This window comes from Lactuca saligna, chromosome 5 (genome assembly GCF_052625555.1).
Source record: "Lactuca saligna cultivar CGN05327 chromosome 5, ASM5262555v1, whole genome shotgun sequence".
In the NCBI taxonomy this organism is placed as follows: Eukaryota; Viridiplantae; Streptophyta; class Magnoliopsida; order Asterales; family Asteraceae; genus Lactuca; species Lactuca saligna.
The window spans coordinates 263,873,342-263,885,211 of NC_136421.1; the positions used below are offsets into that span (position 1 = coordinate 263,873,342).

At 33.4% G+C, this 11,870-nt stretch overlaps 1 protein-coding gene and 1 long non-coding RNA gene across 4 annotated transcripts; both read right to left on the minus strand.

Moving 5' to 3' along the window:
* Positions 1–2,384: 2,384 nt before the first annotated feature.
* LOC144998179 (uncharacterized) lies at positions 2,385–4,652 on the minus strand. Of its 3 annotated transcripts, XR_013660181.1 has the most exons (4): positions 4,545–4,652; positions 4,330–4,474; positions 4,084–4,242; positions 2,385–2,550 (listed from the first exon to the last, which is right to left on the minus strand). It is a non-coding gene; the product is annotated as an uncharacterized LOC144998179 (long non-coding RNA). The 3 variants fall into 3 exon arrangements; XR_013660182.1 differs by lacking the exon at positions 4,545–4,652 and having other exon boundaries at positions 4,345–4,538; XR_013660180.1 differs by lacking the exon at positions 4,545–4,652 and having other exon boundaries at positions 4,330–4,538.
* Positions 4,653–7,948: 3,296 nt separating this feature from the next.
* LOC145046614 (uncharacterized) lies at positions 7,949–11,425 on the minus strand. The gene is made up of 5 exons (XM_078994900.1): positions 10,440–11,425; positions 10,133–10,178; positions 9,516–9,560; positions 9,287–9,382; positions 7,949–8,152 (listed from the first exon to the last, which is right to left on the minus strand). Exons 1-5 carry the CDS (start codon positions 11,291–11,293, stop codon positions 7,949–7,951), a joined length of 1,245 nt encoding a protein of 414 aa, XP_078851026.1. The 5' UTR covers positions 11,294–11,425.
* Positions 11,426–11,870: the final 445 nt, after the last annotated feature.

Below are 11,870 nucleotides of genomic sequence, written 5' to 3' on the forward strand. Positions count from 1 at the left end.
ATACTTATAATATATTAAAAATAAAGTCAAAATTAGCCAATGGAGTCTAAACGAGAGTTGTAGAGCATAATCTCACCTTCGCGGCGATATAAAGAACGTCGAAAACGGAGTTCGTATGCGAAAGTTATGAATTTCTGAAGTTCGGGGCGCGAAACCCCAAAACTGTCAGAGACCACGACGTGGCAAGCAGTGCCACGACGTGGCAAGTGTCCTGACACCTCCGGGAGGCCCCCAGATGCAACTTGGGATGACGCATGCAGTGACGACCAAGCCCACGACGTGGCAAAAGGATCCCACGACGTGGCAAGGGCCAAATTTGCCCTATAAATAGATTTGAAGGCCCAACCGTTTAGGGTTGCTATTCTCTCTCTTCTCTCTCCTGTTTTGCATCGATTTGCGTGCCAAAAGTACCCTGAAGCCCTGGTAATATTCCCGAGTCCCGAAGCAAGTCCCGAGATCCCAAAGATCCCGAGAAGTGCGGTTTCCGAGCCGAAGCTCTGCCCACGAGAAGTTCGATTTTTGTAGAGATCTTTCAGATCTGCTGAGGATTACTACTTTTGCAAGTCGTAGTGTTGTCCGATCATATTCTGATCAAGTGAGTGTATACTACCTTTCATAAACACGATAATAATACAAGTATGGTTTGAGTGTATTAAGTTTATTGTTGTTTATATGTGTGAGTGTATAGTTACTTTCTTCTAACACGTAAGTATTAAGTATTTGCTACGATATACGTGCTATGTGTATAATATAAAGTTGTTTATATGGGTGAGTGTATAGTCCCTTTCATAAACACGATTATAATACAAGTATTGTTTGAATGTATTAAGTATATGTTTTGGGTGAGTGTGTGGTCACTTTCTTCTAACACATAAATATTAAGTATTTGTTATGAAATGCGTGCTATGTGTTTATATATTGTTTGTTTATTTGAGATTGAGTATGGAATGGATGAACTATATAGGTTTTAATGAGTTAAATTGTATATATATATATATATATATATATATATATATATATATATATATATATATATATATATATATATTTGTATCTACGAATATGTTGGGTAGGACATGGGTAGATGAGATCCGTAAGTATGGATCATATCAAGAGGTTAGTTTTAGATCCAAGAGTATAGATTAGATCAAGAGATTGGATTTAGATCCGAGAATATGGAATAGGAAAAGAGATAAACTTGTTATTAATCCGGGAGTATGGATTAAGACATAGTAAATTGTCCCTAGTCCGGGAGTATGGATTGGGCACAATTTAGATCCGGGAGTATGGATCAGAACAGGATTTAGGTATAGTAAATTGTCCCTAGTCCGTGAGTATGGATTGGGCACAGTTTTAGATCCGGGAGTATGGATCAGACCAATAGGTAAACTTGTCATTAATCCGGGATTATGGATTAATACATAGTAAATTGTCCCTAGTCCGGGAGTATGGATTGCGCACAGTTTTAGATTCGGGAGTATGGATCAAACCAAGAGATTAGTTTAGATACGGGAGAATGGATCAGACCAAGAGATTAGTTTAGATCCGGGAGTATGGATTAGACCAAGAGGTTAGTTTTAGGTCCAAGATTATGGATCAGGTGGAGAGATTAGTTTAGATCCGTGAGTACGGATCAGATAAAGAGGAAAAGTTTAGATACGAGAGTTTAGATCGTGGCGTTGTGAGGATCGTTGGGGTGGGATAAGAGTTGCTTTTATATGGTGAAATTATATAATTTTGGTTGTTCTATATATATTTATATGATATAACATTGTGGGATGAAAACCCTATATGCTCACCAGGCTCCCAAGTCTGACCCACTCAATTTAATTGTATCACAGGTATCGATACGAAGTTGCTTTGCACTGAGAGATTAAAGGAGATGTAAATCACTAGAGTAAATGAATGTATGTTCTGTTTATGCTTATGTGTCTGTATCGGAACATGACATCCCGAGGTTTTATTATTTAATGAAAATACATTCTCTTTGAGAAATGTTTTGATAAGTTTTTATCATATCTTGTTTTGGGAACAAATTCCGCAACCGTTTTCTTTAAACGATTACTCTGGTTTATAAAACAAAGCATAAACAAAACGGTCTTTTCTGGCCGAGAAATTGGGGATGTCACAATATATTTATTAATTATCAAATTATACTAATAAATAATCAATTGATGGTACCTTGTTATAAAGTATGACCCTATAGGATCATATGTTATTAGCAATATCATTCTATAATGAATATTGGACAAACAAGAACTTTCAATCGCATATCTCTTTTATTTTGCTTTTATATAACCTTCTTTTTCCATCTCCCTAAAGATAACCTTACATATCTATCATATTTGACCAAGGTAACCAAACTAAACAAATGCCAAAATTAATTAAAAAATATGTGCATGAGCAGCAAGCAAATCAAAAAACTGAAACAAAAAAATACTGTGGAAAAATAAAACATTTCTTTGTTACAAATTAAGTTAATAAAGCTTAGAATTTGTTCCAACCCCTTTTCTTCATTAGTATTTACGCCTATATACTTCACTGCATAACCTACATATTGAAAATCAAGTTGAGTGAGATAATAACTTTCAAGTTCTTAGAGTAAAGATGTGAAGAACCTTAAATTATAATCAGCAGGTGTAAGGGCACCACCAATTGAGAAAAGGAAAAAGGGACAAAAAGAAATTGGAAACACTTGATGATATACCAAATTTACAATATGTCATGGATAGATTCCAAACTCCAACTCCATAGGTGTAAAGCCATTATAAAATAAAATGGGCAATTGGAACTTGTTATCATCCTCAGATAGAAATTGACTTGCATATATTATATTTTAAATCACAACAGCAAACTTTATAAATGGAATTTGTATGTATAATATTAATTAATAACCTTGATTTATTATTTTATGAAACTTTATGGCACATAATTCTTGTAAGTTCTCCATAATTTGCAACCATAAGGGTAAAATTTGGAAAGTAGTTTCTATGTTTGAAGTTAAAAGGAAATGAAATATTATAGAACGGACCTTATATTAAAAGGAATTGAAATATTAGACCCTCTCTCGCTATCTATCTATGTACCATCATTACCTCTAATTTTGATATTTAATAAATTCCATTATGTAAGAAAGGATATGATGCTTGGTTCTTTGTAATAGTGACGAAGGGAAAATAAGTAAATAAGGATAATATTAACCAAAGAAAGAAAGTAAAAGGGGTGTGCTCTTGGGCTGGTGTAGGAATAGGATTATCCTCTGTTTATTCTAAATCCTTTAGGATTTCTTGTGAAAATGAGACATTGTTTACATCAAGTTTTTTAAACATTATCCATAAGTTTAAGGTCTTTGGAACCCTCACTTGTCTTAGAGATTCTACATGTATTTACAGAAAAACCCGGCAATAACACAAGAGTCTAAAATTAGGTGGGATTGTTGTAACAAAATTCATATAATTTAATGCATAGGAACTAGGATTCATTTGTGAACATCAAGAAAAATGGAACCTGGGATCGCCCATATTCTTTGTACTAGATATTAACATCAATTCAGGAAGTAAGATTGTCATATTTTTTGAATTGATGGTCTATAAATTATAATCTAGGGCATGCTAATTTCTAACTAATTGGAAAAATGTAATAAATTGCAATGTTGCAGCACAAACTCCATGATATAGCTATGATTATGCACTATTGTTACCAAAACCACAATATATCTGATTGTGCTAAAATCATATAAAGTAGAAACATAAACTTATGAACGTAATGTTAAAAAACAATTTAATGTGTGTTTTGACCAATTTACTAAAAAGATTTGGCCCTTAAAACTACAATCTGTCTAATTATACTAAAACTATATAGAAAAGAAAAAAAGAATCACAGATGGAATACATAAGAAGTAATTTGCAATTCATTTTTTCCTAAATTGATGATAAAAATGAATGTTATTGATTCACATTGAACATTAATGAACCAAGTATTCAATACCATCAACTAGACAGTAAAAAGGAAAGGAATCGATGACACAAAATTAAAGTAGAATGAGATTTAATTGAATCCAAATCCACATTAACATCCACATACCTTAGCAGTGTTGAAGGCTTCTTCAGATTTCTTGAGGGTGAAAGTCTTCTTCTTCTCGTCGACGGACAATCATTTTAATGGATGATAAACAACATCGAGATGAGGAAGCCAATGTTTCTTTTATTCATATCGATTAATAAGAGATCAAACCAAATGAATCTACAACAATAAATCAAATTAAATTAGGAATAAGAGAATATGAAGGGAAAGAAAAGGACAGAGGGAGTGGGAGAGTCATTTGTATACTCTAATCAAAGAAACCTCCACAAGCAATTAGTGTATCCAAAAGAGAAATAGGGGAGATCGTGGACGAATTAATCCGGAGAAGACGAAGACGAATGCAACCCTGTGTTACGTTTGAGAAGTGATCGACTGAGGAACCTTCGATTAACTGTAGCAAAGAATCGATCGTGCATGAGAGACATGGAGAAGAATGTTTAAGCATGAGAACAATCAAAAACCTGTAAATAGCCATTTATAGCGGTTGTGATTGAAAGTTCAAGCGACCGAACGGTGATAAATGAGAAGGCGATTATTCACATACCGCGCTTAGTAATAATAATAATTTGTAGTGATCTCAATAGACTAAATTAGGTTTAGACGGGTTGGGTCAAAAGCAACCAGGAGTAAACGTAAATTTTACAAGACAAGGTCAAAACCATAGAAAAGATAAGATTTTAAAGATAGATGATTTAAAATTTTAATATTATTTTATTAATGGTTAGTTGTACTATTAGCTTAATGGTTTGAATGTTTTAAAAAATATTATTATTATACTGAATCTATTCTTAGAAATAGGGTGTGTTTGGCACAGAGCTTTTGGTAGCGTTTAGGAGCTTCTAGCTTTTAGCATTTGACAAAACGCTCTAGTTTAAACAAAAAGCTTCGTTTGGCAGTACAAGCGTTTAGCTTTTAGTTTTATCAAAACGCTCCGATTCTAAAAGCTACTTCATGTAGCTTTTAACAAAACGCTCCAGAGCTTTTGAAACAAATTTCCATAATTATCCTTAAAAATATATTTATATACTTTTTTTATTTTTAATCAATTGTCCTTTTATGTAATTTTATATATTTCAAAAGCTTCTAGCTCATTTTGCCAAACATTCATATAACAAATAAAAGCTACAGCTTCCCGCTACCAGCTACCAGCTACATGCTACTAGCTACCCGCTACCAGCTAACCGCTACCCGCTTCCAGCTAACAGCTACTTTTGCCAAACACGCCCATAATAAGATTTCTTTTATAATATATATATATATATATATATATATATATATATATATATATATATATATATATAAACTCGCAATATACAAATATCTCTCTTATAAGCAATTTACCACATCTTGTCGATCCTCACATAATCCATACTCTCGAATCAAGAAATGATTAGATTTACCTAATACATACTCTCGGATTAGGAATAAATAACTATATATTATCCATACTCTCGGATCACAAATGAATGTTTATGTTTAGTCCATACTCTTAGATCAATAACAAATGACCATGCCTAATCCATACTCTCGGCCCAGGAACAAATGATTATGCATAATCCATAGTCTTGGACCATAGACAAATGATTATGTCTAATCCATACTCTCGAATCAGTGGCAGGTGATTATACCTATTACATACTCCCGGACTAGGGACGAATGTCAGAGTTCTACCCTCCGTGTATATCACAACTAGACTACTACAGAATAAAGCAAGTGTACATATTTTTATAGTAGTATAGGAATGGCAAGTACGGGTTGTTTAACATTAAGAGAATGAGTATGATTTCACTAAAAACTACTACTACTAATTAAACTAGGAAAATACTATAAATTGGGGGGTTTTCTGATTTTACTAGTTCAGAAACTTATAGCATCAATTCAACTTTTAAATTAACTAACGATTACTTAAACTAATACAAACAAAACAGATAACGACTTAAACCAAGATAAAATAGTACCTTCGTTTAGCTTTAACTCACCTCTCCCTTATGGTTGATTTCTTTAATAGTGTAATAGATTTATTAGTTGGTTACCGAATTCTAATGTGACTAGTTATCTTCATCAGATTTCCTAGTGCTAACAATTAATGAACGACTAATACAATGATCATGCAATTAGTAAACATGCAATTTATATAAATATATTCGGACTATGAATTATTTGATCTAATGATTTCTGATCTATGTTCAAGATAATCAATCAAGCATATAATATGGATATTTAATGCTCTCTAACACAATTAAATTTACCAATGAATATTACCTAACCCTAGAATTCGTTTAATCTCTAGATCCAACAATTTAATGATCATAAACACTTAAAAATCAAGTTAATGTGATTGGAGTGATCATCTAATTACACATAACTCATACATAGGGAGTAAAAATGAGAACTTTAACATAATAGGTAAACGATCTATCAAACACAAGTATTAACCAAGCTAAATAATCCAATATTAATGAAATCAACACAAGTATCAAGGTTAATCTCCACCAAATGAAAGTGAAGGGTTATTTGCTCGTGACTAAAGCAGAAAAACAACTAAAGACGATGTAAACTTCACTAAACATGTTTAGATAAACAAACTAAATGATTAATGTGTTCTCCATGCCCCTGATCTCTTCAAATCTTGTTCTCCAATCGATCTCTAACCTCCTTAGGTTTCTAAGGGCTCTTTTGTCGCACTTAGTCGCAGAAAATCTAGCTCCCCTTTCCATAATGATTTAGAATCGTATTTACAGAATTTCCATAAATCACGCCACCACACCGTGGCATATGTGAGGACGAAAAACATATTTGTAAGAAAGAAGAACGTTATCATCTTCCAGCGGCATCATCATCTTCGTCTTCATTACGGTTTCGCCTGAGAAAATAATAGGCGGTGAATCAAATTTGTCACCTCTACCACCGACTAACGAAGAGATCCAAATCTATTGGTAGGGCGAACACGGCGTTGCAAACGTTGGCGGCTCTTCGAAGGAGAGACTACAAAGGCGTTGTATCCTTAATATGTAGCTCATCTGATTTCAAAAACCGTAAAATGGCGACGGCTCAGTTTGTTTCTTCGATTTCTGATTTGTTTCTTTGTGACCAAAGAGATGGCCGACGGTGTTTCCAAAAAAAAAAAAAAAAAGACATGGTGCCTGATGGTGTTTTTCGATAAGAATGGCAAGTGAGAGAGAGAGAGAGATGTGTATTAAAGTGGAAGATGAGGGGTGGAGTAGTACTTTATTTTTGCTTTTTGTTTAACTGTTGTAATAAACAAATAAAAAAAACAATTAAAAATGGTAAATTCATCATTTCATGAATTTTTAAAAAAAATTGGACCAAAACCCTAACAAAAATTCTATTTTGGTCCAAAACTTTTTGGACTAAAATGATAAATTTGGACTACACATAAGGAGCATTCTTGCAATTTAGTCCATTATTGTATTTGCAATTATGGCTCTTATTTACTCCACATGGACTACTTTGTCATATTTTTGCAATTAATGCTTCTGATGTCCATCCACTGGATGATCACCAACAGGAAACAACATACTGAATCGGGAGTTTCTAACCACATGGGTGTTTTGTAAAAAATTATTTACCTAAAAGGTGTGCTTTTAAACATATTTACCAAACAAGGATATTTTGAAATAAATTCGTTACCCTGCTCCAAAACACGCGTTTACATCGTGATTCCTCCGGTGGCCTCCATCTCCGGTCGGATGCCGCCATCTCCGGCCACACCAAACGTCGGCACTTAATCCATGTCATTAATTGCTGTCCTCCGACACTTCCACCACGACCGCTCACCTCCGGCGCCTCTTCAACCGCTACCATCTCTATCAAGATTCAAAGGTTCTAAAGTCTAACTTCAAATTCATCTTCTAAGTATACGTGATTGTAAATTAACTGCATTTTTTCTGATTTCATCTTTAATCTTTCTGATTTCTAGGTTCCATCTTTCTGGTTTCATGTTTCCTAATTTCATCTTTCTGATTTCTAGGTTCCATCTTTCTGGTTTCATGTTTCCTAATTTCATCTTTCTGATTTCAAGCTTCCAGCTTTTCTGTTTTCCATCTTTCTAATGAGTTTCGTTGAATGTAGAATAGATCTGGATTTTTCTGATTTTATCTTTAATCTTTCTGATTACAGGGTTATCATGTTTCCTGATTTCATATTTCTGATTTCAATTCATGTTTTCCATCTTAGTAATAAGTTTCATTGATTGTAGATTAGATCTGGATCTGATAGCACAACAAAAACGAAATCCCTCAGAAAGAAAACTTCAAAGATTAGAGATTTCATATCTTAATTCTGTTAAAGAAAGAGAGTTCTAAACTGTACTTTGTTAAAAGATCGATTAAAAGTTGTTTCCCTATGTAGTGCATAGTTCAGTAAGTTTTTCAAGTATCAATTAGTCAAATCGGTAATCCGATCTAAGAAGATTGTAATTATGTCGGAAGACAATGAAATAAGAGCAAGAGAAGCGAGATTACCGCGGGTGTAGACCGTAATCCCATATTCCGGCGGAATCACATGTCTAGTTGATTTTCTTTCTTGTGTTACGTGTATGTGATTGATCTAATTGTAGATATACAAATTGAAGCTAAAACTATTATTAATAGTTTTTTTTTTTATATGTTGTGTAACTAAAAGTAGTTTGATACGGATTGTTTAACAAAGTATTTTTATAGTGTATATCAAAAGTGTTTTACATGAAGTTTAACAGGTATGATGTTTTGCTTTTTTAGAAATATCTTTAATCAAATTGTTATTAAAAATTAAAAGTGTTTACCTATCAAAAGTGTAAAACATGGCCATGATCATTGTCTAGAAAAAATTTTGAGTAAAAAAAACAAATTTTATAACTTTTCCTGTGGGAAAACTAACATTGAAAAGTTTTAAAATGTCAAAAATATATACATTAAAAACACTTAAAAAATAAAAGTTGGAATATATATATATATATATATATATATATATATATATATATATATATATATATATATATATATATATATAATTTTGAACTACACTTATTTGGTAAATATTTTTAAAACTATACCTATTTGGTAAATAAGTTTTTAAAATACACCTATTTGGTCAAAAACTCACTGAATCGGACATATAATGAGTTAAAGAGATTGGCAAAATGAAATAAAGAACAAAGAGGATGATAAATAAGAATGGGGAGGAAGAGATTGGACAAACAAACCGATGAGATTGGACAAACAAAAAGGATGATAAGAAATGGTATCCATTCCAAATCATACCCAACTTCCCATTTTCTTTCATCTTCTTGAAACTTCCCCTTTTGCTACATTTTAGTTTTGATTTATACACTTTGGTCGAGTTTGATTATGATTTATTTTTTTTTTGTTGGGGATTTAGCTATGCTCCTTGAACATGGAAATGAAATCAACGAAGAAAACGAGAGGGGAAACGGTCATTTTGGCATATTTAACAACTAAGTTATTACAATTGATAACCTAAGGACAAAAAATTTTATAAAACATTTCAATAAGAATCATAATTACAAATAAATAAATAAATAATTGGACCTGATCCAAACAGACATCACAGGAACCAAAATTGTAATTTAGTCTATTCTATACATATTTATAAACTTTTGAGTAAATTACAAAAACAGTCCTTGAGAGAAAATTGCAACTTACTTACATTTCACTATCAATATGGGTAACATATTCTATTTGTATGTATGTTGCTCTTCTTGGTAATAAATTGTACATACATTTCTATTATGTGACATGTGTAAAGAAATGTAATTATGTTGCCTACTATTAAAAAACTAGTGTGTTGCTATTATGAGTAAAAAAATGTAACTAAATTGCCATTAAGGGTAAAAACACAGTACATTGTCTATATTAGTAAAAATATTGAAGTACGATTTCTAGAAAACTCTAATTTGATCTTCTAAACAGCAAAACCTCAACTAGAAGTATAAAGAACACTAGCAACAAACACTCTAAGGAGAGATGTTGCACATAGCTCACTTTGACAATGCATAATACTAAAATAAGAATGTGTGGTGTAAACATACAATCTTGGAAAAAAGATTCAATTCACTGCATGCAAAAGCCACATTGCTACCAGATTTACAAGTAAATAAAAAACCATCATCTCTAACTTTGGACAAAACAAACAGTTTGGGGGATTAAATTTTCAGAGAGAATGTACCATTTATCACAATGAGTTACTGAACCATAAGAAAGATCTCACCTTGCACCAAATACAGAAAGTCAGAAACCACCTGTAAATCAACAAGTTACAATGTAAGATGAGGATCATCTACAAAAACATTATCACAGACACCATTATGCTCAAGCTACTTTACCAGAAGCCAATGCTAATGTTGCAAACCAATATTCTCCTGCATAGCATGATTATTTTTGGGTAAATGTTCTTGATCTACTACTAACACTGAATCATTCTTTTGCCCTAAATCTTCATTACGATTATACACTGCTCTCATCTTATTCTGCACTTCAGACAAGGCGATTCCATCAGCATTCTCTTTTAATACCACAGACTTGAAAGCTTCGGACACCTGATTCGCAGCAACTACTTTGTTGTTGTTGTTAATTCGAACATCTATCATAGGCATAGCCACAACTTTGTTACCATTGATGTTTTTTTTCTTTTCGTTTTCCATTAGGTACACAACATGATCAAGAGCCTCCCTGGCTCTCTTCCTCGTGTACGAAGCTTCCTTCGCTCTCCTATCGGCTTCTGCAACTGCCACCACCTCTGCTTTACTCATTGACAGAGATGATATCTCCGCAGCAGTTACCAGCAGTCTCGCTGCATCATTATCCATCCCCCCATTTCCATCGGTTCTTTTGGGATCGAAAACAAGGCGGCTAGGGTTTAAGCAAGTGGCGCAAGGGGAAGGGGAAGGGGAAGGGGCACGTGAAGAGGGAGTAGGTGCGGAAATGGGAGGGGAGACGCAGGTAGGGTGGGCGGAAGAGTAGCATTTGTTGCAAACGACAGCGTGTTCGGGGGGTGAACGGTCGTAAACAATGAAACAGGTGGGGCAGAAATACTGGGAGTGGAGACGGAGGACACAAGTGGTGCAGAGACGGCGAAAGTTACCTCCGCGACGGACGTGGTGCAGGATTTTCCGATCTAGGAAACCGCAGTGGCCGCAGACGGTGTTTGCTGTGGGATTGTTAGCTTTCATCATGATTTCTCGATCAATCATGAACCCTAAGAAATGAGATTTTAGGGTTTACGTTACAAGAAAATCGGAGATGGAGAGGGACGGGTTTCTTTTGCTTTGACTAACAAACGGTAACGGTGAGAGATCAGGAAAATTGAACCGTTCATTTACTTTCAGGGTCGAACTTAACAGGTGAAAATAAATTTCCTTATCTCTGTGTACTAATAAAAAAAAATAGTTCTTTTTTATTAAACCTTTTAATCTTTAGATAAATTTGTAAAAATGGTCTATGTGGTATGTAATTTTTTAATATTTTTATTCTAAACTATGATTTTTTATTTTTATTTTTTGGATCGGTGATCATTTGAAGGTGGTTTACTAGTACGGTAAACTGAAAAGACTAAATTGCCCTTATTATATTTATTTTACATTTTTTTTCTTTTAAGTATTTATATTAAAAAAAATAAAAATAAGGGCCCATATTCTCTCTCTCTCTCTCTCTCTCTCTCCAAAATGAGGAAAAATCCTTTCATTTTCTTTATAATCCTTTTCTTATCCCTTTTCGTTGTCGGTAAACCTAACCTAAAGAAAAATCCTTGCACATGGTCCGGTGTCTTCT

Bases quoted from the DNA above. Each gene is read 5' to 3' on its own strand.
- LOC145046614 (XM_078994900.1), bottom strand. From the start codon at position 11,293: ATGATTGATCGAGAAATCATGATGAAAGCTAACAATCCCACAGCAAAC. The intron at 10,179-10,439 runs GCATTGGCTTCT...TAAATCTGGTAG, and splicing joins AATATTGGTTTGCAACATTA to CAATGTGGCTTTTGCATGCA. The intron at 9,561-10,132 runs GTATGTTTACAC...TTTTGTCCTTAG, and splicing joins TGAATCTTTTTTCCAAGATT to GTTATCAATTGTAATAACTT.